Genomic DNA, 27259 nt, shown 5'->3' on the forward strand with positions numbered 1-27259 from the left:
TATATACATATACATATATATACATACATATATATACACATATATATATATACATATATATACATATATATATTTATATCATTATAAAGAAAAAAAGATTCAGCATTGCAGAATGGGTTATCAAACTTAGCAATCTGATTGCACACCACAGCAATTGTCCAAATTATTTTGAACACAACAACAAGATCAACAGATCTACCACAGCAGCATCACCTACAACAGCAAAAAGCCTTAATACTCTACTCTCTCCCACAGGACCTAGTTTATTGAGATCGATACAAGGTTTCACAGTACCAAGAAGCTGATACTGTCTTAGAAATTGTTGTGCCTCTTAAAGATGTGACAATGGAGGCACTCAGGCTATAATCCAAGGAACACAAACTCTTCGATGGCTGGTATCTCACCGATCTCCTTGAGCGTTTCCTTGTCGGGCTCCTCATCGACACCAATGGCCATTATGGCATGCTTCCTTGGTGCAGTTCTACCTACACTCATGAAGTTGATGTTCACATTCTGATTTCCAAGTATTCTGCCCACATGCCCAATCATGCCAGGCTGATCAACCTGCCTGCAGAGTATCAGGTTCCCTTCAAGACTCACATCCACACTGAAAGACCCCACAAGGGTGAGATGTGGGATGCCATCCTTCACTCTCCCCTCCACTCGTATATCACCGGCATCAGACAACGCACTGGCAAATTTTGACTCCACATTGGACAGTTGAACCTGGATGGAATCCAGAGGGATCTCAGGAGTGTCGTCGTGAAAAATCCTCTCCTCGCTAATGCGAAGTCCTCTTTGCTTGGCGGTATAATCTGCATTAACAATGTTGACAAATACACTGGATATCGGCTCTATTATTCCTTTTGTGATCATGGCACGAAGAATTCTTGTGTCCAAGTCATCGGGATCTCTAGCAGATTTATACACAACCTTGACCCCCTTGATTCCACTTCCACCAGCTACTAGTTGGACAGCCAGCCTTCCTAGTTTCTCCGCAAGGATAACATAAGGGGCTAGCTCAGAGAGAACCTGGCATGAAAAGAGTATAGTCATGATCAGTAGGAACGTGAAATGAGTTTCGATCGGAGTGTCCATCTTTTAGAAATACTCACCTCAGCAGGAACCATGGGGGCATTCACAGCAGTGGCAGCAAGTTCACCTTTCAGTGCTCCGATCACAGCCTCTGCTATTTCAATGGCTACACCTTCCTGATAATGTTATGATAAATATTTCAGTAAATGCCCCGTGGAGGGTCTAAAGACAATGCTCTGGAGAAGACATACCTGAGCCTCCACAGTGCTAGCTCCAAGGTGTGGAGTTACAGTTACTTTCTCATGCATCACCAACTTGCTGTCTTTTGGTGGGGGCTCCACGGTAAACACATCAAGTGCTGCCTGTTTCAGATCATAAAAGAAAATTGATTGGAGCGAAGAGCTGTGATATTAAGAGAAAAACAGTTCCACAATACTTCCTCTCTCAAGCAGCAATTGAAACATAGTAAAACGATCATGGATTTAAATGAGCATTGGATAACCGTCTACTATCTCACGGATTTGATTATAAAATGTTTAGATATTTGTTCCCAGATTTTAAATCTGAGCCCAAAAATCAGGTCATATGATCAAATAGTAGACCAAGATGAAACAAGACAGATGACATACACAATTTTATAAAATTGGCAGCTAGAACAATTTTGAATATTTGTGTCGAGAGACTACCTGAGCAACTGTTCCATCATCGAGTGCTCTGACCAAAGCATCTTCATCAATAACTCCACCCCTTGCAACGTTAATGATCCTAACTCCTTTTTTCACTTTTGCAAATGTTTCATCATTGAAAAGCTTAGCAGTGCTAGGAGTCAGTGGCATGTGGAGTGATATAAAATCTGCAGCAGAAATGGCTTCATCAAATGACACAAGTTCTACACCAATGGCACGGGCTCTATCAGCAGGAGCATAAGGATCATGAGCGATGACATGCATTCCTAGTCCTTTCGCACGTCTAGCAACTTCTGAACCAACTTTGCCAAATCCCATCACAGCCAGTGTCTTTCCAACCAGGGAGACACCTACATACTTGTTGCGTTGCCATTTTCCTGAATATCACAATCTCATCAGCTTGTTACTCTCTTAGCACTCTGGATTTGTTTTATCATAACATGCCAAAACAGATCATCATAATAAAAAATTGATAAGATTGTCAAGTCATTCGAAAAGAAAATACCACATGCTTATGAAGAAGTTCTAGACATGCTCTGAGCTAATAATAGTACAAAATTAGAGAAAAAACCTCATGAGCATCAAATATTTATCCAAACCTACATGGGCTGCACCATTGAATACGATGCAGAAGTATGTAAAAGAAAAACCATGAACAAGCGTCTGACACACACAATAACACTTAGGCGGACATTCATGATATTTTCATTTTTCTAAAACTTCAAAACATGTGAATTACTCAAAGATGGGCCACTTCACAATAAAATATGAACATGCTTGTCTTTCTCTTTTCTGCTAGATTTCACTATTCAATTCTTATTTGTTTGACATGTTGTGGTTCTCCGCCAGCTTACATCTGGCCAGAAACTCTTTTTCATCTTGTCAGAATTTTTGTAATATGCAGGCTGGAGTAAATCGTTTGGTAAGTTTCAATATATTTCATAAATACTTAAATAGAGCTATCGATTCCAGAGATATAAATTCAAAAAGATATAAGACAATGCAAATGTCAGAGTAGTAGAATATTTAATAAAAATGTCCACAAAAGCTCAAGATTAACTCAAGATATCAAAGTACTCAACCAATTATGACATGGATTACAATAAACGGAAAGGGAAAAGTATTCTCCTTAAACTACCATCTGAAGAAGAGTTTTTTCTGTGAATTATATTTTGACATGCTTGAATAGAATAGCAAGCAAAAACAAAAAAGAGGCAACTGATCTGGCGATGTTCATATGAATCAATAGATCAATTCCTCAAGCATACAGCAATGTGCATTCAAATTCTTCAGAAAAAAAAAAAAGAAGCAGGTTTACACCAGATAGTTATTATACAAATTAATAACTTCATGTTTGCACCAGGATGAAATCAACTAAATGTAAATGAAGTGAGTTGATTACCTCAGTGCAGCAAGTTATTGCTTTAGGCCAATTACATGTCTCGAACGTTTCAAAAAAATAAAACCATAAGGACAATTCTATCAAATAAGTCAATTGTTCAAATTATTGCAGCATCAGCATAATAAACTGCCTCAGGAACACAGCTTCAAGAAGAAATATGCCATCTATCATGATAAAATCAGAATCTTAAAGGTGTGATAATGCATAATTAATTCGTGAGAAAACTCTGTTTGAATCGACAAAGCATCTCCTGCTCTAACCCACCTGTTCGTTTCATTTGAAGAAAGGAAAAGGATCTTAGTATATAACCATCGACCCTAATTTACCGGCTCTGTCAACAGAAACACTTTGGGAATTCATCCCAGTAAAGCTAGTGATGGCAAGATTGAAACCTTGGGGTGATTCAACCAGTCTAAGAATAGAAGACGGATCTATGTAGATCTGTCTCATCATCCTCTTCTCTTCACTTGTCCATCGGAGCCAAACCGCGAGCATCACATCAAACGAATACGACGAGGAAGAAAGGGAGAGGGAAATAGGAGCTCACCGGCCTTCATGGAGGCATCCGCCTGGGCGACGTTCCTCGCCATGGAGGCGAGCAGTGCGATCCCATGCTCCGCTGCCGCGACGGTGTTGGCGGTGGGCGCATTAACAACGAGACACCCGTGCTCGGTAGCGGCCTGCAGGTCCACATTATCGATTCCGACCCCGGCCCTTCCCACCACCTTGAGCCGCCCCTTGGCAGCCTCGAACACCTCCCGCGTCACCTTCGTCCCGCTGCGCACGATCAGGGCGTCGCAGAGCGAGATCTTGGCGCAGAGCTCCTCCGGTGCGAGGTTGTAGGAGCAGTCCACGTTGGCGAACCCCCGCAGCAGCTCCAACCCAGCGTCCCCAAGCTTCTCCGCCACCAGCACCGTCGGCCGTGCCGCGGCCGCCGCCTCGATCCGGAGGCCCCGCCCTTCCGTCCGCTTGCGGAAACAGGGGGTCTTGAGGGGCAGGGCGAGCCGCAGGCCGAGGAAGGACGACTGCGAGCGTGCCGAGGAGAAGGACACGGATGCCGCAGTGGAGTAGGGGGCGAGGGAGGAGAGCTCAGCGGTAGTGGCGGCGGGGAGGTGGAGGGGTTTCGCCGCGACCGAGGCCATGGTCTTCTCTCCTTTTGACCGAGTGCCGAATGGTGGTAGCCTTTTATATTGGGGAAGATGCGGCTCACCTGTCTCGGCCATGTCAGGAAACACCATATAATAAAAGCGATAAACCATTTAGAATTTTGTGTCTTTTCATCTTAATCATACGTCAATTTCAAATAAATATATATATTATAAGGTTGTAATGGTCCTTCCAATAACCTTCCGTTCCACTCAGACTTCCCATCCCACCCACTTCTTTACCCTCCACGGAAAGAGACGGGCAAGCCGCAAACCCCACGACCCCATCCCAAGTGCGGAATGACACGGGGCCCGCATGGAACCCGGAGTCGAATTCCCCCCGACTCGGCCCAGACATCAACCCGTAAGATGACTGGCGAGCATTATGTGGGGCCCACTGACATGCTGGAAAGTATAAATATCACATGACGCGAACGATGACGGTCGTGTCGCACGGTACTTAGAGATGATGAGACATTGGATCAGTGCTTGCGTCATGTAAGATGATACTTGGACATGGCAACCGCGTCGCTTAGGACAAGTGGGCTAACATGTTGACCTGTCTTTGACGACAAGTGGAGTGCGGTGGGGCTCTGACAGCCATCTCATGCACTGTGCCAACCCGTGATCACGATCTGGCTCATCTTTTTGGCTGCAGGTTTTTGACTCGTTGATCGACTCGATTAAGCTATTACTTGATTTCTGCCCATATCCCTCCCAAATTCGATTGATGAATAATATATATATATATATATGATATTGAAGTTAATCTTTCCCAACTGAAGCACAATGCATTCTCCTTCCACTCTTTCTCTCTGATAATGATGCATAACAAGCCTCATCTTTGATAGCCAATCAAGCAGGCTTTGAGATGGAAGCCTCACCAAAAAGGCTTCTCGTCCAACTCTCTCCACCCTTAGTTAACATGATCCCCTTAATGTTCTTTAATATTATAGACACTTGATTGATTGAATTAGGATAAACAATGAGAATCCAAAAAGACTCTCTCAATTGATTAAGTTGTTGATCCCTTGTAAATCTATTAAAAGTAAAAAATGTATGAGATGAGTTCATAACTGGAGTTCACGAAGAGCATGATTCAAATCTCGAGCTAGAAGTTGTTGAGATCGTAAATTCAAACATTGGATTGTGATGGACGCGCTGCTGCTCTCACGTGATAGTCGATGAATGATACTTCATCGGCTTATCTGCAAGCTGAAGAGCGAATCTCGTAGCTTGAATTGATCTGAAAAGCCTGTTCATGGAGATGCTTGATCCGAAGACAACTGCAATTTTGTCTGGCCTCGCTTAACCTTCCTTCATGGTCAAGAACTCTTGATGCCATTGTTCCTCGGGCAATCAATTATATGATTTGATGTTCATCTTGCAGCCATCATATCCATGCCAAACTTGTCTTCCAGCTTCCGTGGCACGTTTCACCAGGTGACTGGAGGATCCCTGGGGCCTCAGCGAGGACCTCCCTTAGCATGGATCACGTAGACGATCTCCGGTGTTGCATGTCCGGAGAGAAGGGTGGATCGAGTCCAAAGACTGTGGTGGGTTGTCGTTTTCCGGGCAATGGTCGAACATGATTAGATATGGTGTCTTAGATTCTACGGGAAGAGACAGCGCAGGAAGCATTCACAGGTCGTCGATGCAGTTGTGAAGCATGAAGACGTAGTGGCGTTTTCCACCGGGGGAGAAAGCACCACGTTGATGTGCTGTTCTCAGATACCACCATGTTCGGGTGCAATGATGAAAGAGTGGAAAAGGGTGATTAGGTTTTGCTGAGTGCCGTGCCAATGGATACCTGAAGAACACACTGAACCAGCAGGTCAAGCAATTGATACTTACTTTCATGTTTTAGCATGCAACTTTTTGGATCATTATTTTTGGATAATCCACGGTTTATGCAAATTAGTGTTCTGAGTTCATCGAAGCAAATACATATATTGCAAATATCAATCAATATATGCCTCATTGCACTCTTACCACTTGTTGGCAGTAAAGTAAAATCAAAGGGAGAAGAAACCCAGTTTATGTCATCCAAGATTGTGGTGAAATGGTCAATCTGGTAGACATAGAAGTCAGCATGCATTAATAATTCTTGTAGTTCTCCAAAGAACTTGCTCTCTGTGTGAATGACTTCAAGGAATTGCATGTCAAGTGTCTCTTCCCTTTGGCAACCTTCCTGATCTAAACTAGAGATGAAAGATGAAATGTCTCCCAGAATAAGAGCAAAGGAGTAGCACTAACTCATCCTTCATTGCTTCTGAGGTTTATTACATTGAGAGAGAGAGAGAGAGAGAGAGAGTTGACTCATTGATCATTGAGTTGAATATATATGAAGCTTTTCCTTTTCTGTTCTTCACAACTGGTTTGCAGTAGATCTGCTACACTAATTTAATGTACACTTCCAATTACACTAAAATATCATTTAAGAGAAGAAAACCACAGAAACTATGATTTACTTTCGGATATGCAAATTGCAACACATCAAATATAATACCAGCAGCTGATTATGCTAATGACAGTACTATTTTATGACTTCCGAATGTTATATCAAGAGATCAAGTTCTGATAGTAGTCTAAGGAACGAGTGGTTGCTCTCACAGCTTCAGCGACAAGTCGATCTCATCGACGACATCATCTATCTCTCTTCTCTTCGGACCTTCATGGCACTGGAAGCTGCTGCTCATACCGAGCACATGGCGATGCCAAGCCGCCAAACTCCCACGCTTCGCCAGGCTTCTCTCCAGCTTATGTGCGTTCTGGTGGCCGCCCAACGCCTGCGAACTGACGAACCTCCGGCGACAGTAGGTGCATGCGAAGACCCGCGCTGGCTCCGCCGGCATCGACGGCTTCAACCCGAGTTCCAGACTCACACCATCGTCCTTCTTCTTCTCAAACTCCATGGAAGTATATATCACAAGGGAGAAGTGGGGATGGCTGGAGATCAGAGAGGATGAAAGCTATAAAAGGAGGAAGAAGGCGTGTCAGTATGGCAAATGATGACATTCATCGGATGGTGGAGACGAACCTTTTATGTAAGCCATGCATGGCCATGACTAGTAGTATTAGGCCACCTCAAGTTCTCGTTGTTGTGGATAGTTTGATCCACAGCAATGATCGACCCTGATGACTCGGTTCAAGTCCGCTTGTGCAATAAGCATAGATAGAGTCCAGGAGATGATGATGATCTACACAAAGATCGATCCGTTTTATGTTCTAATCAATCATGAAAGAAAGTATGGATCCGTTAGATACATACTGAAGGCAGGAGTATGGATAGGCTATAAGCCAGTCCAGCACTCACAGGTCAACAAATGCATGAACATGCTGCTCTTATGAGTGGCACAGCATTGGGATTCATCATACAGGACAAGATATGGGCTAACTATATATTAGACCTACTCATGTAGAAATCAATGTTCAAAGTAGTGCTATTCTTGACCATGGTTTCCATGCAATGTTGAAATCTTGATACATGAACCACATGTTTGGATTGACTGAGTCAACCAATGGATTTGTCCTGAGGAAGCTCACAGGAAGAGCAAAATAGTGACATGCATGCTTCAGATGAGATCATCAGCTGCATGGGATTGGATGAAGCTTCTGACTTGAGGACATTATGATGCATATATAAGTGTCTACAGATTCCATCTGTTGCCATTGAGATTGGACGAAGCATTTGCATCGAGCTATTCTGAGCTGTCTTCATGGGTTCTGATTGATAGAAATAATAAAAGATAAGAATAATATAATATAAGAAGCTTTATTGTAGAAATGAAATAGCTTTAGCTTCATACATTAACATGTTCCCTCTCCTATTTATATAGATTAGGAGAAAGGATTTCCCTCAACAGAATAGAGGATCTTTCTCAACAGAATAGAGAGATATCCTTGTATAGAGAAATCTTATCTTCTATCATTGGGGAAATCTTATATTCTATCATGCCCCCGCAAGATGGTGCTCCTGACAAGGATACCAATCTTGGATCGATGCAAAGAATGGTTTACAAGCGAGAGGCTTCATGAGTAAGATAAGTGTAGATCGTTGCTGCTGCTGTGATTGTTGTTGTTGTGATGGCACAGGCGTTCCCTTCATTCTCCTTAAGTTTGCCGAATGTTGACAGATCAGCGAAGACTACCGTGGTGAGGAAGATGAGGATTGACCACGGAGCCTCTTAGGAATGCAACGGCGTTGGTCGCTGGCCGAAGGGTGAAGCTTCACTTTTCTCAGCGACGTTGGTCGCTGGCCGAAGGTAAGAGCGAAACTTCGTTTTTCTCAACGACGTTGGTCGTGGTTGCGATTACGACGGCTGCGACGGTAGAGAAGAAATCTACAGCAATGTTGCAGTGATGCTACTACAGCAAAGGAGGAAACTGCAACAGAGGAGGAAGCTGTAGCAGAAGAGGAAGGAAAATAGCTACAACGAGGAAGAAAGGTGGGGCAATGCTGATAAGCAGCACTAGAGATGCCGTGGCAGAAGGGAACGGACGTTGGCGCAGAGTGGCAACACCAATGATGAATTGGCAGTGAGAAGAGAGCTTGCTCTAGGCAAGTGGCTCTGATACCATGATAGAAATAATAGAAGATAAGAACAAATATTGAATGAAGCTTTATTGTAGAAATGAAATAGCTTTAGCTTCATACATTAACATGTTCCCTCTCCTATTTATATAGATTAGGAGAAAGGATTTCCCTCAACAGAATAGAGGATCTTTCTCAACAGAATAGAGAGATATCCTTGTATAGAGAAATCTTATCTTCTATCATTGGGGAAATCTTATCTTCTATCACTGATGCCTCCATGCTCGCTCGCCTCAGGAAGATGGCGAACGCCCTGCGGCTTCTACTGAGGCTGAAACCCATGGCGTGGGTTGTGTGGTATGTACGCGACCCCGGGAGTAGTCCCAGTCCGGGCTGCCGGCGGCGTCTGAGCTTGGAGCGGCAGCGGAGCCTGCTTAGCCAATGCACGAGCTTCGCCAGCGCGCGCTCGACGCCGAGCGCCCGCGGATTACGGTCGCCCGACGTCGACGAGAGGGCGTAGAGCTTCATCGAAAACTTCCGGCGGCGGCTGCTGCAGGAGGAGCTTCCTGTCCGTCACTCCGGCGGAGGAAGAGGAGGAGGCAGCCCATGCATGGCCCCGGTGTCGCCGTGGAGTTACTTCCGTCGCGTAAAGGCTGATGCAAGCGATGCAGGCTTCATCATTCCTTCGCCGATTGCACCTCCGTGTTCAAGAAAATCGTCGTCGATCAAGTATCCAATCACTGGAACTCTCATGAAAGGGAAGCCCAAAGTGTCGATTCCCAAACGAGCAGCTCTTCTTAGGAGTTGACGTTTCGGTGATTTCTTTTATTGTGGGTGTATGATTTAGTGAAAGTCAGTTACAAAAATATGTACTTGTTGGATTGATATTATTATTATTATTATTATTATTATTATTATTATTATTATTATTTTACTGCTTGCATCACGGAAACGCGTGTATACATCACACTCAATGTATGATGGCCACGGAAACTGTCAGATTAGATTACTACGAGAGAGGAGACGGAAGGCGACTAGGTCACCTGCTCCAGTCTGATATATATATATATATATATATATATATATATATATATATATATATATATATATATATATATATATATATATATATATATATATATATATATATATATATATATATATATATATATATATATATATATATATATTCCACGACACCCGTAGCAGGTGGCGAACAACGAAATGGTTGAGAAGGCGAATAAAAAGAGCACTCTTTATATAAGAATGATAATTTTATATTTTTTATATATTTTATATATTTTTTTGATAATTTTAGATTTTATATTATTTTATAAATTAATTGATAAAATATATATGAATCTATCCTCTCAAATATAAACTTGAAGTTAACATATTATTTATTTATTTTAAAAATAAAAAAAAATAATCTATTATTAAAATAATCTATGAATATTAAACTATAATAATTATATGTCATCACGTGGTATGCAACATATCAAGATATTATCTCATATACTTTAACTAGTTGGCTATGTCAAACAAAAGCAGTGATACATAGTATTACGCTCCTACACTAATTTTTTATATCATTAATCTTTTATTAATAATATTTCAAATTATGATTTACCTCATTAATCACATGTTCGTCTTAATTTATAACACTAATGACTATTTAAAAAACTATTTCATAAAATTATAATCTTAAAAAGCTTAAAGTGTTTAGTTATTTATGGTATCCCTAACAATACCCCTACGCTTCACATAAATTAACACCAAGATTCAGACAATACATCTTCATCGGATACTCACTTGAACATAATAATGTATTTTGATACTTTGATTCTCAAACTCATAAGATCTTTATATCATGTTATGTTATTTTTATTGAATTTACTTTTCTCTTCTAAATCTTGTTTCTTCGATAACGAGATACATTACGATACTCATTTATAACTATATTCATACGAGTACATCTTAAATCTTCTTGAGCACATCTCTTATTCCAATTTAATAGCACCACCATCTACAACTTCTCCATCTACCACTCCATTAACTCACTCTATAATGTCAATCACCTATGTGTTTGATCCTCAACCCCTATGACGCTTAAAGACAATTTGAGACAATGGCTTTATTAGTGGATCTGTGATATTATCTCCGAGTGGAACTCTTTTCATTGCTACATCTCCTCGAGTCACGATCTCTCTGATCCAGTGAAACCTCCTCAGAATGTGCTTAGATTTCTGATGAGACCTGGTGAGACCTGGATTCCTTTGTTTAAGCAATCGCCCTATTATCGTCGTAATATAAGGGAATCAGCTCCTCGCTGCCTCTACTACCTCTCCTGCAGCAATGTACTCCGTCTTTATGGTCGAGTCAGTAGTAGTATCTTGCTTGGAACTCTTCCAGCATACTGCTTCTCTATTCAAGGTATACATATACCCTGAATTTAACTTATTATCATCGACATCGAACTGAAAACTTGAGTCTGTATAGCCTTCAACCCTAAGGCTACTATCTTCATATACCAATAAAAGATCCTTAGTCCTTCGCAAGTACTTAAAGATATATTGTACTATTTTCCAATACTCCAAGCCTAGATCTGCCTAATACTTACTCGTGACACTCGGAGCATGCATTATATCAGGCTTGTTACATTGCATGACATACATGATAGACCATATCGCTGAGGTATAAAGTATCATTTCTATGTTCACCCTTTTTTCAAGAGTATTTGGGGACATACTCTTAGAAAGCGATATTTTAGGTCTCATCGATATGAGACATCTCTTGGAATTTTTTATGCTAAACCTTTTGACAATAGTGTGTATATACCTAGATTGGAACAAGTCAAGCATCCTCTTAGATATATCTTTATAGATCTGAATCCCCATAATATAAGATGCTTCCTCTAAGTCATTCATAGAGAAGTGTCTAGATAACTAAGTATTTACTGTGGATAAAATTCCTACATCATTCCCAATGATCAGGATGTCATCAACATATAATAATAAGAAGGTGATAGTGCTCCCACTTACCTTCCTGTACACACAAGGCTCATTTTCGTTCTTAACAAAGTTATAAGATTTGATCGTCTCATCAAATCTTATGTTTTAATTTTAAAAAGTTTGCTTCAGTTCAGAAATGGACCCAAGCAACCTACACTCCCTATCTAGGCAATCCTTGGACACGAATCCCTCAAGCTATATCATATATACCTCCTCTTCGATGTTGCCATTGAGGAACGTAATTTTCACATTCATCTATCAGATCACATAATCATAGTATACGATAATAGCTAATAGAATTTGGATGGATTTTAGCATGGCTATGAGTGAGAATGTTTCGTCATAGTCAACATATTATCTTTGACGATACCCCTTATCACTAGCCTTATTTTATGTGTCTCTACCTTTCTATATAATCCGATTTTCTTCTTGAAGATCCACTTGCAATCGATGGGTACAATATCCTTGAGTGCATCAATTATGTTCTAAATTTTGTTGGAGTACATGGATCCAGCCCAATTGGGTATTTGATTTTCATCCAACTACCCAAGTATTTTAGATTAGTGGATCTTTATCTAATAATCTCTTATGAGCTCTTATTGGATCTCATTCATAGGATCTAATAAATTAAGGGCTTATTGGATATCCAATAAGATAGGGGCTTCGACAAATATTTAATATCCGAACCTCTACTCATCGCAACACCTACCATATATGTATGACTCTCTAGGCCCAATATCAAGCTAGCCGTGAGTCATACATGTCAGAACTCTTTCTGGCTCAATAAATTATTATCTCCATAATAATTCACTCAACTCATCGACTACGGACCTATTGGGCCACTACACTGTAATCCCCAAACGATACAGGGGAATCCAATCCATTGGACTTGTTTGTCCTTAGTTACCATTTACCTAAAGTCTCTCATCTATCTAATATCCAAGAGACCATATACCGGGCATGATGCTATCAGACCCATATAGTTTCTACTCGAGTCTCGCTCTAATCGGATTCTCCTAGTGAACTCTTTCTCTCTCAATTCGAATGACCCTAGCTAGGGATTTATTTGAGCAATGATATATGAGACATTTCTCTCATGACACCGAGAGTAGATGATCCTCTATCGATACTAAATAGCCCTCGTAAGGTTGACTACCACTCCCAATGATCGGCTATGCTAGATCTGAGACATCTAAACTAAGTTCAGTATTAAAGAGTGGAGCACTCATGTAGGACATTCTTGGTGTCTCAAGTCTAAGGACTATATATACCACTAGGATTACGGAATTGTTGTTTGACAATAAGGCATCATCAACCATTTTACATTCTGTAAGTGGATCAATAAGTAAACTCATTCCCCATTGAGCACTTGTATTGTATTCCTAATGTCTCCACATGAGCAGTTGTGAGACAAATTGCATCCATCATATGGACGGGTATACGACACACCAATCTGTCCAATTATCTCGATGTCTTTCTTGAGTAACATATGACCGAAATAATTTAGAATCTATGTTTAAAGGCGAATCAGTCTCATTATCGTGATCTCATCATGATATGATTCTCATTACATAGATCCAAATACATCACTATATATATATATATATATATATATATATATATATATAAAGTGATAAAATACTAAATAATATAATGAGAAAAAATAATACGTATAATATCACACGTGATATCACTCATGTGATTAACTAGAATTATAGAGATAATAATTAACTTGTAGGGCATCTATAACTAGCATTATGTAGATAATAATTAACTAAGCTAGAAGGTGTTCTAATAAGTATGACTCACGGCTAGCTCGATATTAGGCCTAGAGGGTCACACACATATGGTAGGTGTTATAACGAGTAGAGATTCGGATATGAGATATCCGTTGGAGCCCCTATCTTATTGGATATATAGTAAGCCCATGAATTATTGGATTTTATGGATAATATCCAATAAAAGCTAATGAGAGATTATTGAGTAGAGATCCACTAATCCAAGTGACTTAGGTAATTGGATATAGATCTAGTACCCAATAGGATAGAATCCATTATGGTTAAGTTGACAATGAGCCTATATAAATATTAAGGAACCAAAGGGGCCATAGGCTAGACCCCTTTTGGCTGTCATATCATCTCCTATACTCCTCTCCTCTCCTCCTCAGCTAGCAGCCCCTAGTTGGGGTGTGTGGACAACAAGAAGGGCTAGCCCCTTCTTGATCCCATGGTGCGCATGGAAAGGAGGATCATGTGGTGATTTAAGGAGTATCTTCGTAGCTCCTACCATGTGGATCACCACTAAAGAGGATGATAATTAACCTTCTTCATCCTCTCCCATAGATCTGTAGGATTTTAGAAATATACGATTTCTCTAGGTGACACATATCTCTTCACACATGTAGTTTTTCGGTTTTGTGGGCTTTTACACACCAATCTTCGCACGACGATAAGAAACTATTTTTTGTAAAAATATGATATTTTTGTTTTCTATCTTTTCGTTGTACATATAATACTACCCCAGATTTTCCAACACTGCCTATCTATGCTCCAACCTGATATTCCACTCTCACATGAAACATATTATCGTCAACTTTTACTTTGTTAGAGATGAAGATATAAGATGTAAACTACGTGTTTCTTATGTCTATACTTCTGACTAATTAACTAACTCGCTTGTATAGTTTCTTGCATCGTTAATAGAATTTCAATCTTAAGTGAGCATGATAAAAGATCACGATATAGATAAATATGAAATATCAACTTTTTATTCCTCATATTTTTTAATCCTTAATCAATTTATAATTTAAAACATCAATCACTATAAAATATATGAAAATATCTCTTTCTTAAAATTTATATAAATATATATTATCTCAAATGATATCATCATCTTTTTCACGGCTAATAGTTGGAAACGAGAAAGCAATGGAAAGCACCGTCTATGAGAACGTTAGCCGGCATTACCGACGTCATGACATAATGTGGGCCAATCCCTAACCAACGTGGCTACACCATATCAATACATTAATACCGAATAACGAATCTACAGCGAGTTCATGCAAAACAAGTGATCATATCGGCCTCAAATATAGACAGCACAAAAAGAATGCGGTCTTAACATGTGTTGAAGTATGCTTACCGACGAAATAGTTCTGCTGTTCTAATTTCTGACGCACATGCGCAAAGTGACAAGCTGTTCTTTCACTGTGACATTACGTCGAACAGGCATGATCGGTGTGCCTTGTCTTTTCCTCTAGTCCATGGTGTGATTGGTGTGGAGAACGAACTCTTTGTTCCCCGGTCTCTCTTTTTGTGCCTTCCATACGACGCAATTCCTCTTCCTCTTCAGAAGAAAAGATGATGGGAAGTTAGGCTTCGATCACTTGCCCTTGCATCCATGAGAGTAACATGAAGCTCTGAAACGTGGCATACTAAGGAATCAAGTGCAACCTTGAGCTGCTTGGTACCAACTTGCATGGTGAACATTACTTGGCAAGTCTTGGATCCAGACAAAGCTTACAGGGCATGGAGAAAACGAGGAGTGGGATGAGGCAACCTCGCTCCAAATGTCAAAGCAACCGAACTTGGAAGAAGCAAGAGAAGCCAAAGTTCAACAAAAGGAACATGAGAAGCATAAGGGTTTCCTTCACTTCGCACAGTACCCCAATCACCATCAGTTTCTCTCACAGTGTTGCATGCCGATAGCCAAGAATCGTGAAACGAGAGAGGAACCGGTGGAATGGTCCTTCGAATGCTTCATGGCTCTCGTCTCTCCACGTGAACGGCCTCCTGCCTTCTTTCTGACCTACGGAAGCACCAGAGCCATGTCTCCTTCCTCATAATCCCACCTGCAAGAGAGGAGCATTTGGAGTTACAAGCAGCAGCTGTAATAATAACAGTGACCCATCTCTCTCTCTCTCTCTCTCATGTAGACGTCACTACTGCTTTCGTCTCTCTTATATAGCCATCACTACTGCTTTCATCTCTTTCACTCCACACTTCCCTGAGTCCAAAACAAACCACAGAGAAGAAAGTTGGGAGAAACGGCAGAGGCCGGAGGCTTACTTCTACTTCTGAGTGATCTCTTCTTTATCCTCTCTTTCTCTCTCTAGGAGTCTGTTGATGAGAAGAGGATGAACTGGTCCAGCTCCGGTGAGGCCTACGTCCTTTCCACGGCGTCCTTTGCTGGGCTGGAAGGCAGCAGCCGAAAGCGTCATCTTTGGGACTGCGAGGCCAGCTCCCACCACCATGACACCAACCACACCTTCTTCCCCAACACTCCCATTCCGGATTGCCGACCTCCTCTCCTCCCCATGAACAACCTCCCCTTCTGTTGGCCACCACCCACCGTGCCGAAGAACGCGGTGGAACCGGTCCCCGGAGGCCGAATCGGACTAAATCTGTGGGGCCACAGGACCTACTTTCCTCCCGGCGACGGCCTCGAGACAGCCCACCTCTTCGCATTAAGGTCGGTAGGTGCGCACTCGCCGAGCCACACGCCGCCTCGCTGCCAGGCTGACGGGTGCAGTGCCGACCTCTCCAGTGCAAAGTACTACCACCGCCGCCACAAGGTGTGCGAGTTCCACTTCAAGGCCGCCGTCGTCGTCGCCCATGGATTGCACCAGAGGTTCTGCCAGCAATGCAGCAGGTAATATCCGCTTGGTTGCTCTTGTCGGAACAAGAAATCCCACATGACAGCTCGGCATTTACTCCATTCATTGTATTCCGTCCAAAAGATCTCATCTTTCTTCATCTTCTGTTCCCTTTTATTATTTTGTGTTGCTCTATCTTCTTCTGCTTTCCTTCCTTGTGAATCATAGGAATGTAAGCTAGTAAATCACAGTTCTTTTCTGGAGTCAGTGCTGCTCTCTCTCTCTGTCTCTCTCTTTCTTCTTTGTTGCTTGCATTTGATGCTTCTTTTCCTCATGTTAGAGAGAGAGAGAGAGAGAGAGAGAGAGAGAGAGAGAGACCGTAGATGCAAACTGAGTTCAAGTTTTGGTCGTTTGCTGCTCGATCTTCTCCAAAATGGTGGACAGGTTTCATGTGCTAGCTGAGTTTGACGAGGCCAAAAGAAGCTGCAGGAAGAAGCTGGCCGACCACAACCGCAGGAGGAGGAGGAGGAAGTCTCAACTCCCAACAACAATACCCAAAGTTCCACAGTCAACTCCATCGAAGAGCTCAGTCATCATGCAGACGTCTAAAGAAACTTGCTCGCTTGCTTTGCGAACGATATCCTCTTCTCGTGCTTCGAATCACCTCCATTAACAGCAACGCCGCGGCTACGTCCCAGTTGAAGGTTGGACAAGCTTTATCTCTTCCAGCAGCTGTCTCTTACTCTGTGTACCGAAGTCAAGAACACTTTGGTGCAGCATCGGAGGAGATGCCGTGACAGCAGCAACAGACCATCTTCTCCCAACATAACCTTCTTCCACCTTCTCTCACTACTCTCTCTCTCTCTCTCTGTGACTTTTGGCGAAAGGTGACCGATGGTTTTAATGATTTCTTCCATTCTAGAGTTCGAGTTTCACGAACGACGTTGTAAGGATCCTTCACAGCATGATTTGTTGACCATCACGTAGCTGATATAATGGACTCACATGCATCACCTCTTCGAAAGCCTCAATCCATGCGACTACTTGTGTATTTTGAAACATATTGAATCCATGAAAACAAAATTCCAAATGACATTTCTTGTCTTCTGAATAAAAGCATAAATTATCATAAAGTAGATTCGATTAAAACAAAAAGATAATCGAAATGTAGCGTGAATATCCTTTTCTCCATGAGTTACACCTTTTTGATTGAGCCATGCAAAGTGCACAAGACATTAAGTCGACAAATTATATATATATATATATATATATATATATATATATATATATATATATATATATATATATATATATATATATATATATATTGATGATTTCCCTAGAAAATATCTACATTTTGAATATTTTTCAATCGGTATCCTCATTTTATTTTTTTAATTTTAAAAAATACTTAAATTGACCTTCAAATTTTTTTGTTTGTTTGTTACAGTGTTTTAGTCTCCTACAATATTTTGGTCACTATAATAAAAATATAGTAAAGTTTACTTGAAATCATTGTAAATGATTTAAATAGAGTCATAATCTTAATCAAACTAACTGTAAACCTAAAAATATGACATTATAGTAGTCTTTGAGTAATAATAATCGCACGATATGATATCATTTATTATATTTTTCAATAATATTTTTAGTATATTAATAATATATTTTAAATGTTATTGAAAAATATTGTAAATGAGTCAAATGAAAATATGAAAAATGGTAAAATAATGAGTAGAAAATTTTAGCAAGACTTTTGGGAGGTACTATAACACCTTACTGATAGTTCCACTCATATTTTATATGCTTGACTAAAATAGGATGTCACATTTCAATTGTCATTACTATTATCGATAGAAGTGCAACGAAAAATAGATAATCTTAAAATTAAAACATTCGAACATATTAGATAAAATGATAGAGTTTCCCCTATGAATATTGTTTTTGACACTTGTATATGATTATAATATCTAACCAAAGAAAAACACTAATATAACATGTCTAAAATTTATATATACAAAATGCCTACGGGTCATCGCTTATATCTATGTTGGCATGGGCTTACATGTGCTCACTTCCCTATCCAATTACTTGGGTAGAGTACTAGTATCCTTACCTACAAAATATGATTTATAGTGAGTAATCACTTAGTAAAATTTATTTAGTTAAGCATATATCAAGTTATGTATATAATATTTCAAAATTATTTGTATAATATATTAATTGTAAACCACTTATCCTATGACTTTTTTAGCAAGCACAACCCGACAACATAATATATACAAAATAAAGAGATAAAATTTTATATCAAAATAATTCGAAATGCTTATATACATAAGTAAGAAGCATAGCAAATTCTTGAATTTTATGTCTCATATTATAATGTACTCTTACATCGTATGTTATAAATACATATGTGCACTCTCACATCGTATGTTATAATCATATAATGTGTATTATATGTTATAACATATTTGTGCACTCTCACACTCCATGTTATCATATAAGCACGCATACAAGATATTTTTATTTTAATTCATATATTTTTATACTTACAAATATATACATTTATATTCAACTATTATCTAACTAATGATATTTATATTATTCAAAGTATACTTTTAAAAATTTATTATGAATAAGATAATGTATACGATCACTATTTTACAGTGAATTAAACTTATATTTGTTAGGATCGAGAGCACTAAGAGGGGGGGGTGAATTAGTGCAGCGGAAATCTTATAGCGATTAAAACCAAAAGCTGCGTTCGTTCAATAAAAACTATTATGATGCAAAAGCTAATTCTCAGTTTGTATCTAAGTGCAGTTTGCGTCTAAGCGCAGATTGCGTCTAAGCGCAGTTTGCGTCTAAACACAGTTTGCGTCTAAGCGCAGTTTGCGTCTAAGCGCAGTTTGCGTCTAAACACAGTTTGCGTCTAAGCGTAGTTTTGCGTCTAAGCGCAGTTTTACGTCTAAACGCAGATTTACGTCTAAACGCAGATTTACGTCTAAACTCAGATTTACGTCTAAACGCAGTTTTACGTCTAAACGCAGATTTACGTCTAAACGCAGTTTTACGTCTAAACGCAGATTTACGTCTAAACGCAGTTTTACGTCTAAACGCAGTTTGCGTCTAAGTGGAATCAAGACGTAAACGAAAACTGCACAGAACCTTGTTCGTAAAAACGCAGAAGACAGTTTGCAGTTGTAAATGAAATCAAGACGTAAACGTAAACTGCACAGAACCTTGTTCGTAAAAGCGCAGAAGACAGTTTGCAGTTGTAAATGAAATCAAGACGTAAACGTAAACTGCACAGAACCTTGTTCGTAAAAGCGCAGAAGACAGTTTGCAGTTGTAAATGAAATCAAGACGTAAACGTTAGCTGCACATAATTCATTCGTAAAAGTGCAGAGAGACAGTTTGCAGTTTGTAGATGGAATCAAGACGTAAACGTAAATTGCACAGAATTCATTCGTAAAAGCGCAGAGAGCAGTTTGCAGTTTGTAAATGGAATTAAGACGTGAACGTAAACTGCACAGAACTCGTTCGTAAAAGCGCAGAGAGCAGTAGCTATGTAGGAGGTTTGCAGTAATGATAAAGTGCTCAAAATAAACGCAAACCAGAGATTTAGAGTGGTTCGGTCAGTCTTGACCTACTCCACTTTTGGCTTCCTCCACCGATGAGGTTACCGACGTCAACTAGAAGCCTTCCTTCAATAGGCGAAGGCCAACTACCCTCTTACAGATTCACTCCTTTTGATGGGCTTAGGAGACAACCCTTACAGATGTTTTCTCTCCTCTCTTTACAACTCAAACTTGAAGAATAGAAGGAGGAGGAAAACTAGCAGTTTTGAGCTCTAAGAACCACTGAAAAGATCAAGATTTTGGGTAAGTTCTTGCTGTCTCAGTGCTGAATGGGTGGGGTATTTATAGGCCCCAACCCAATTCAAATTTGGAGCTCAAAACGATCAAATCCCGGACTTTCGGGATCAGGCGGTTGCACCTCCTGACTGGAGAGGTTGCACCGCCTGGCAGAGCTCGAAGACCGAGCTCAGGCGGTGCCACCTCTCTGTCAGGGAGGTTGCACCGCCCAGTCTTGCTCGAAGACTGAGCTCAGGCGGTGCTACCTCTCTGTCAGGGAGGTTGCACCGCCCAATCTTGCTCGAAGACTGAGCCCCAGGCGGTGCCACCTCCTGGCTGGGGTGGTTGCACCTCCCAGTCTCGCTGGGAGACATAGCCTGGGCGGTGCTACCTCCTAGCTGGGGCGGTGCTACCTCTTTCACTATTTCAGCTCACTTGGTTTGGCTCCAAACTTGGCCCAAACCAGTCCGAACTTGGGCCTAATTGGCCCCTACTTGGGTTATAGGATTAACACCTAATCCTAACCCTAATTAATGTGCTAACTATGATTTTAAAGACATTTTATAAGCTATTACAAAGTCTGCAAGTCAAGACTTCTTCTAGCGAGCTTTCGGCAAACTTCCGGCGGTCTTCCGATGAACTCTCGGAAACCATTCTGCGGACTCCCGGCAAACTCCTAGACTTCACGATTTGTTCTTAGCGAGTTCCAACGAGCTTCTTCGGCAAGCTCCGATCTTTCTCGGCGAGCTCCGCGAACTCCCAACGAACCTTCGGACTTCCGTCGAACTCTCGAACTCGCAACAAATCTATCGCGCTTGACTCCGACACTTTGTTTCGCTTTATGTCTTCATCGTTATCATAGTTAATCCTGCACAATTAAAACAAAACTTCGATCGAGACAATTAATCCTAAGCAATTAACCAAGTTGTCCGGCATGTCATTGGTCCCTCGACGCTTCGTCCGATTCTTCGGCGCATCGTCCTTTCCTGCAGCCTATTGCCCAATCGGCCAGTTGACTCCGCAACTCCGATATCCTTGGCACAATACCCGCTCTTCTTGGCCCGATGCCCGAGTCCACGGCCCGAAGCCTTCTGTCGATACGTCGACCGATCCACCGGCCCGACGTCCAATCTTCTGACATGTTCCTTCGGCACAACATGATTTTCCTGCTTTAATTGTCTCATCATGATCAAAGCATCCTGCGTCACTCAAAACGCAGATTAAATCATAAACATATATCAAGTAGTTTCATCATCAAAATACGAGATTCAACAATCTCCCCCTTTTTGATGATGACAACTACTTGATGACGGAGTTAAACTTAACTCCCGGAGTTTAAACAAACTCCCCCTATCAATATACCTTATTGATAGAAACTCTTAGATTCAAAAATCTAAGCAACATGTCATCATAAACGGAGTTAACCTTAACTCCCAGAGTTTAAACAAACTCCCCCTATCAATATGCCATATTGATAGAACCTTGAATTCAAACTGAATTCAAGTCATTGCAATATTCATCATGAATACTTGCAACACGTCAACATGAACATATGCATAAACTTATGCATAACATGTCATGTCATCAACATACTTTCATCAACATACTTCTCCCCCTTTGTCATCAACAAAAAGGAGAAGTATCACAATCAAGTGTTTGTGATATTGGTTCAACTTATTGCATGAAAAACATAATATCAAGTTTTATCATCATGCAATTTTGCTAGAAAATATAGCAAGTTTTGAATCATGCTTAGAATATTCAAGCTATCAAGTTTTAGATATGCAAGTTTTATAGCATACAAGATAGCACTTGGTATGAAAATTAGAGATGTTCAAGATAGCAAGTTCTACATCATGCAAGCTAGCAAATTAGAGATGTTCAAGAAGGCAACTCTTGCTTCTTGAAATATGAAAATTTTGTCCACTTTGCTAGATGCGCAAGTTAGCATGTTTTGCTTCTTGAGATATTCAAGATAGTGATTTTCAAGAAGACAATTTTTGCTTCTTGAAATAAGCAAGTTAGCAATCAAGTTTTTGCATCTTCTTGACTTGTGCAAGCTAGCTATCTCCCCCTTTGTCATTGTCAAAAAGAAAGGAAGAATACAGTTTTGTAGTTCTTTTTCCTTTTACAACGATTTCAAAATCATGACAAAGGATGAATAATCAAGTTAGAATGTCAAGACAATTTTTAATCATGAATATTTTATCATTGCATGCATCGTTATCATAGGTTGAAGTATTACATGCATAATTTCATATCACCATTCATAATTACATTAATGTTTCAATATAGCAATTTCTTCTCAAAATGTGTAACTTAGCACTCATAGCATTTTAAATCATGATTTGCAATACATCACATCATAATTAGAAAGCACAAGTATTGCATGCATAAATCATAAATGTTTCATATCATGATGGTATCAATTTTGTCAAATTATATCCTACCATGCATGATCAATAACTTCTCATTTGTATTTCATGCATTATTTCATTTCATCTCATAAGGAATATCAAGAAAAGTTATTGGATGAGGAGATAAATATTTTATGAATACACGGAATTGTATAAAAATCATATCATAAGTGTTTCGTGTATTCATATTATCACATGAAGCATATTATCATTTTTGAGATTCATAACATGAATAACGTTATTACTATTTCATCAAAATCAATTTCGAGATTCACACAATATTATGAAATCATTAATCTCGATAAGATGGGAAAAGCATTTTCTTTTTAAGTGATTCTTTTAACACATCATAAAAAACTCATTCATAATTCAAGTGATTTACAAGATATCATAAATGAATTTATCACTTGTATTTTATCAAAATCGAGAACTCTAGAGATAGAAAATGATTGAAGCATTAATGCATGATTCATATTTAAAGTGTATCTTATGTCGTAAATACGAATCAAGCTTTTGTCAAATCTGAAATCATCCTCAAAATTACGTTCAATAAATTCATGTATGACAAGCATAGATTTATTGAAAAATCAATAAGATAGAGGATTACATTTCAAGTGTTCATCAATTGTAGCATTTCATCATAAGGTAAGATATCAATGCGTAAAACTGTGAAGCAAGATTTTGTTTGATATCTTGATACAGGGCATATAGCAATGATAGCAATCATATATTTCTTGGTGATGCAAGCATGGGATAATCATAGCATAGTGTTTATAGCATCAATTCATATATTTCTCCCCTTTTTTTAAGTGTTTCATCTTAAGTGATCGATTTCATGTTAGCATGCCTTTTCATTTATGTCAAATGAAAACATGCATTAACGTTTAGGATCGTGAAATGGATTTCATCATAAAACCATCAATCACAAAAATCATCATGTATAACTTTAAAATCTCAAATCTTTATTCTTATGTCAAAATCATACATCATATTTAACCAACAAAGACAATGAAAAATATCAAGCCTTCCAGACAAAAGCCATGTATCGTCATTGAAAAGCAATATGAAAATCATCAAAATATACATTCTTGCTTCTCAAGCACATAAATAGGATTTAATCTCACTAGGTGTACAATCATTAGATTTTGATCTTGCATTAACATAAGACATGCAATTTTCATTATCATTTTCAAAATTACAAGCATGATCATATTTTTGCATTTTCATTATTAAATTAAAAATGTAATTTTCAAGAAAATTTAAAGAAAAAGAAAAATGCATCATTTAAAACATCATGTAATTTCGAAGTAAATTAAAGGCATTTTGATTACCTTAGCGTCGAAAGGCGTAAAGGCGTAGTTTGCCACCTTGCCTTTGTTGATTTTCTCCTCGTCTTCAGAGGAGCTCGATTCATCCCAATTTTTGTTCTTCTTCTTGCGTTCAAAGCAAGTAGTTCCATTCTTTTTACTTTTTAATTTTTGTTTCACTTGTAGTTTAAGTTCACCATCACTTGAGCTTATGCTCGAGTGGTCTTCAAATGTTCTATGTCCCAAATCCTTCCTGTTCTTTGGAAGGTGGTTCTCAAGTTCTTCACGTGCATTGCACGTCATTTCATATGTGATCAATGAACCAATTAGTTCTTCAAGTAGAAATTGGTTCAAGTTTTTCGATTCTTGAATAGCAGTTACTTTTGAATCCCAAGTTTTAGAAAGTGAGCGCAAAACTTTGTTAACGAGTTCAAAATTCGAAAAGCTTTTACCAAGTGATTTTAAACCATTGACGACATCCGTAAAACGGGTGTACATGTCAACAACGGTTTCGCTTGGTTTCATATGAAAAAGCTCGAAATCATGCAGTAAAATATTAACTTTCGAGTCTTTGACTCTACTAGTTCCTTCGTGCGTGATTTCAAGAGCACGCCAAATATCGAAAGCCATTTCGCACAAAGAAACCCGATTGAACTCATTTTTGTCCAAAGCGCAAAATAAGGCATTCATAGCCTTTGCGTTTAAAGAAAAATACTTCTTCTCTAAATCCGACCATTCGTTCATCGGTTTAGAGGGAAGTTGAAAACCGTTTTCAACGATATTCCATAAATCCAGATTTAGAGAAATCAAGAAAACTCTCATTCGAGTTTTCCAATAAGTGTAGTCCAATCCGTTAAAGAACGGTGGACGAAAGATCGAAAAGCCCTCTTGAAGAGCCATTTCTCTCGGGTGTAAATCCGAAATGAGAAATACCCCGCTCTAATACCAATTGTTAGGATCGAGAGCACTAAGAGGGGGGGGGGTGAATTAGTGCAGCGGAAATCTTATAGCGATTAAAACCAAAAGCTGCGTTCGTTCAATAAAAACTATTATGATGCAAAAGCTAATTCTCAGTTTATATCTAAGTGCAGTTTGCGTCTAAGCGTAGATTGCGTCTAAGCGCAGTTTGCGTCTAAACACAGTTTGCGTCTAAGCGCAGTTTGCGTCTAAGCGCAGTTTGCGTCTAAACACAGTTTGCGTCTAAGCGCAGTTTTGCGTCTAAGCGCAGTTTTACGTCTAAACGCAGATTTACGTCTAAACGCAGATTTACGTCTAAACTCAGATTTACGTCTAAACGCAGTTTTACGTCTAAACGCAGTTTTACGTCTAAACGTAGATTTACGTCTAAACGCAGATTTACGTCTAAACGCAGTTTTACGTCTAAACGCAGATTTACGTCTAAACGTAGTTTTACGTCTAAACGCAGTTTGCGTCTAAGTGGAATCAAGACGTAAACGAAAACTGCACAGAACCTTGTTCGTAAAAACGCAGAAGACAGTTTGCAGTTGTAAATGAAATCAAGACGTAAACGTAAACTGCACAGAACCTTGTTCGTAAAAGCGCAGAAGACAGTTTGCAGTTGTAAATGAAATCAAGACGTAAACGTAAACTGCACAGAACCTTGTTCGTAAAAGCGCAGAAGACAGTTTGCAGTTGTAAATGAAATCAAGACGTAAACGTAAACTGCACAGAACCTTGTTCGTAAAAGCGCAGAAGACAGTTTGCAGTTGTAAATGAAATCAAGACGTAAACGTTAGCTGCACATAATTCATTCGTAAAAGCGCAGAGAGACAGTTTGCAGTTTGTAGATGGAATCAAGACGTAAACGTAAATTGCACAGAATTCATTCGTAAAAGCGCAGAGAGCAGTTTGCAGTTTGTAAATGGAATTAAGACGTGAACGTAAACTGCACAGAACTCGTTCGTAAAAGCGCAGAGAGCAGTAGCTATGTAGGAGGTTTGCAGTAATGATAAAGTGCTCAAAATAAACGCAAACCAGAGATTTAGAGTGGTTCGGTCAGTCTTGGCCTACTCCACTTTTGGCTTCCTCCACCGATGAGGTTACCGACGTCAACTAGAAGCCTTCCTTCAATAGGCGAAGGCCAACTACCCTCTTACAGATTCACTCCTTTTGATGGGCTTAGGAGACAACCCTAACAGATGTTTTCTCTCCTCTCTTTACAACTCAAACTTGAAGAACAGAAGGAGGAGGAAAACTAGCAGTTTTGAGCTCTAAGAACCACTGAAAAGATCAAGATTTTGGGTAAGTTCTTGCTGTCTCAGTGCTGAATGGGTGGGGTATTTATAGGCCCCAACCCAATTCAAATTTGGAGCTCAAAACGATCAAATCCCGGACTTTCGGGATCAGGCGGTTGCACCTCCTGACTGGAGAGGTTGCACCGCCTGGCAGAGCTCGAAGACCGAGCTCAGGCGGTGCCACCTCTCTGTCAGGGAGGTTGCACCGCCCAGTCTTGCTCGAAGACTGAGCTCAGGCGGTGCTACCTCTCTGTCAGGGAGGTTACACCGCCCAGTCTTGCTCGAAGACTGAGCCCCAGGCGGTGCCACCTCCTGGCTGGGGCGGTTGCACCTCCCAGTCTCGCTGGGAGACATAGCCTGGGCGGTGCTACCTCCTGGCTGGGGCGGTGCTACCTCTTTCACTATTTCAGCTCACTTGGTTTGGCTCCAAACTTGGCCCAAACCAGTCCGAACTTGGGCCTAATTGGCCCCTACTTGGGTTATAGGATTAACACCTAATCCTAACCCTAATTAATGTGCTAACTATGATTTTAAAGACATTTTATAAGCTATTACAAAGTCTGCAAGTCAAGACTTCTTCTGGCGAGCTTTCGACAAACTTCCGGCGGTCTTCCGATGAACTCTCGGAAACCATTCTGCGGACTCCCGGCAAGCTCCTAGACTTCACGATTTGTTCTTAGCGAGTTCCAACGAGCTTCTTCGGCAAGCTCCGATCTTTCTCGGCGAGCTCCGCGAACTCCCAACGAACCTTCGGACTTCCGTCGAACTCTCGAACTCGCAACAAATCTATCGCGCTTGACTCCGACACTTTGTTTCGCTTTATGTCTTCATCGTTATCATAGTTAATCCTGCACAATTAAAACAAAACTTCGATCGAGACAATTAATCCTAAGCAATTAACCAAGTTGTCCGGCATGTCATTGGTCCCTCGACGCTTCGTCCGATTCTTCGGCGCATCGTCCTTTCCTGCAGCCTATTGCCCAATCGGCCAGTTGACTCCGCAACTCCGATAT

At 40.0% G+C, this 27259-nt stretch overlaps 1 protein-coding gene and 1 long non-coding RNA gene across 2 annotated transcripts; both read right to left on the reverse strand.

Annotated features, from left to right (window-relative positions):
• Positions 1-117: 117 nt before the first annotated feature.
• Positions 118-4296, reverse strand: LOC135595326 (D-3-phosphoglycerate dehydrogenase 1, chloroplastic-like). Its single transcript, XM_065086098.1, has 5 exons — positions 3671-4296; positions 1722-2098; positions 1287-1397; positions 1116-1211; positions 118-1032 (listed from the first exon to the last, which is right to left on the reverse strand). The coding sequence occupies exons 1-5, from the start codon at positions 4263-4265 to the stop codon at positions 361-363; spliced, it is 1851 nt and encodes a 616-aa protein (XP_064942170.1). The 5' UTR covers positions 4266-4296; the 3' UTR covers positions 118-360.
• A 2408-nt stretch (positions 4297-6704) lies between these two features.
• Positions 6705-7655, reverse strand: LOC135594928 (uncharacterized). Its single transcript, XR_010480232.1, has 2 exons — positions 7309-7655; positions 6705-7240 (listed from the first exon to the last, which is right to left on the reverse strand). It is a non-coding gene; the product is annotated as an uncharacterized LOC135594928 (long non-coding RNA).
• Positions 7656-27259: the final 19604 nt, after the last annotated feature.

This window comes from Musa acuminata, chromosome BXJ1-10 (genome assembly GCF_036884655.1).
Source record: "Musa acuminata AAA Group cultivar baxijiao chromosome BXJ1-10, Cavendish_Baxijiao_AAA, whole genome shotgun sequence".
NCBI lineage: Eukaryota > Viridiplantae > Streptophyta > Magnoliopsida > Zingiberales > Musaceae > Musa > Musa acuminata.

Excerpts from the sequence above, each read along its gene's own strand:
- LOC135595326 (XM_065086098.1), bottom strand. The coding sequence starts at position 4,265 with ATGGCCTCGGTCGCGGCGAAACCCCTCCACCTCCCCGCCGCCACTACC. Across the intron at positions 2,099-3,670 it reads GGATGCCTCCATGAAGGCCG|GAAAATGGCAACGCAACAAG; the intron begins GTGAGCTCCTAT and ends TGTGATATTCAG. Across the intron at positions 1,033-1,115 it reads CCCCCATGGTTCCTGCTGAG|GTTCTCTCTGAGCTAGCCCC; the intron begins GTGAGTATTTCT and ends TTTTCATGCCAG.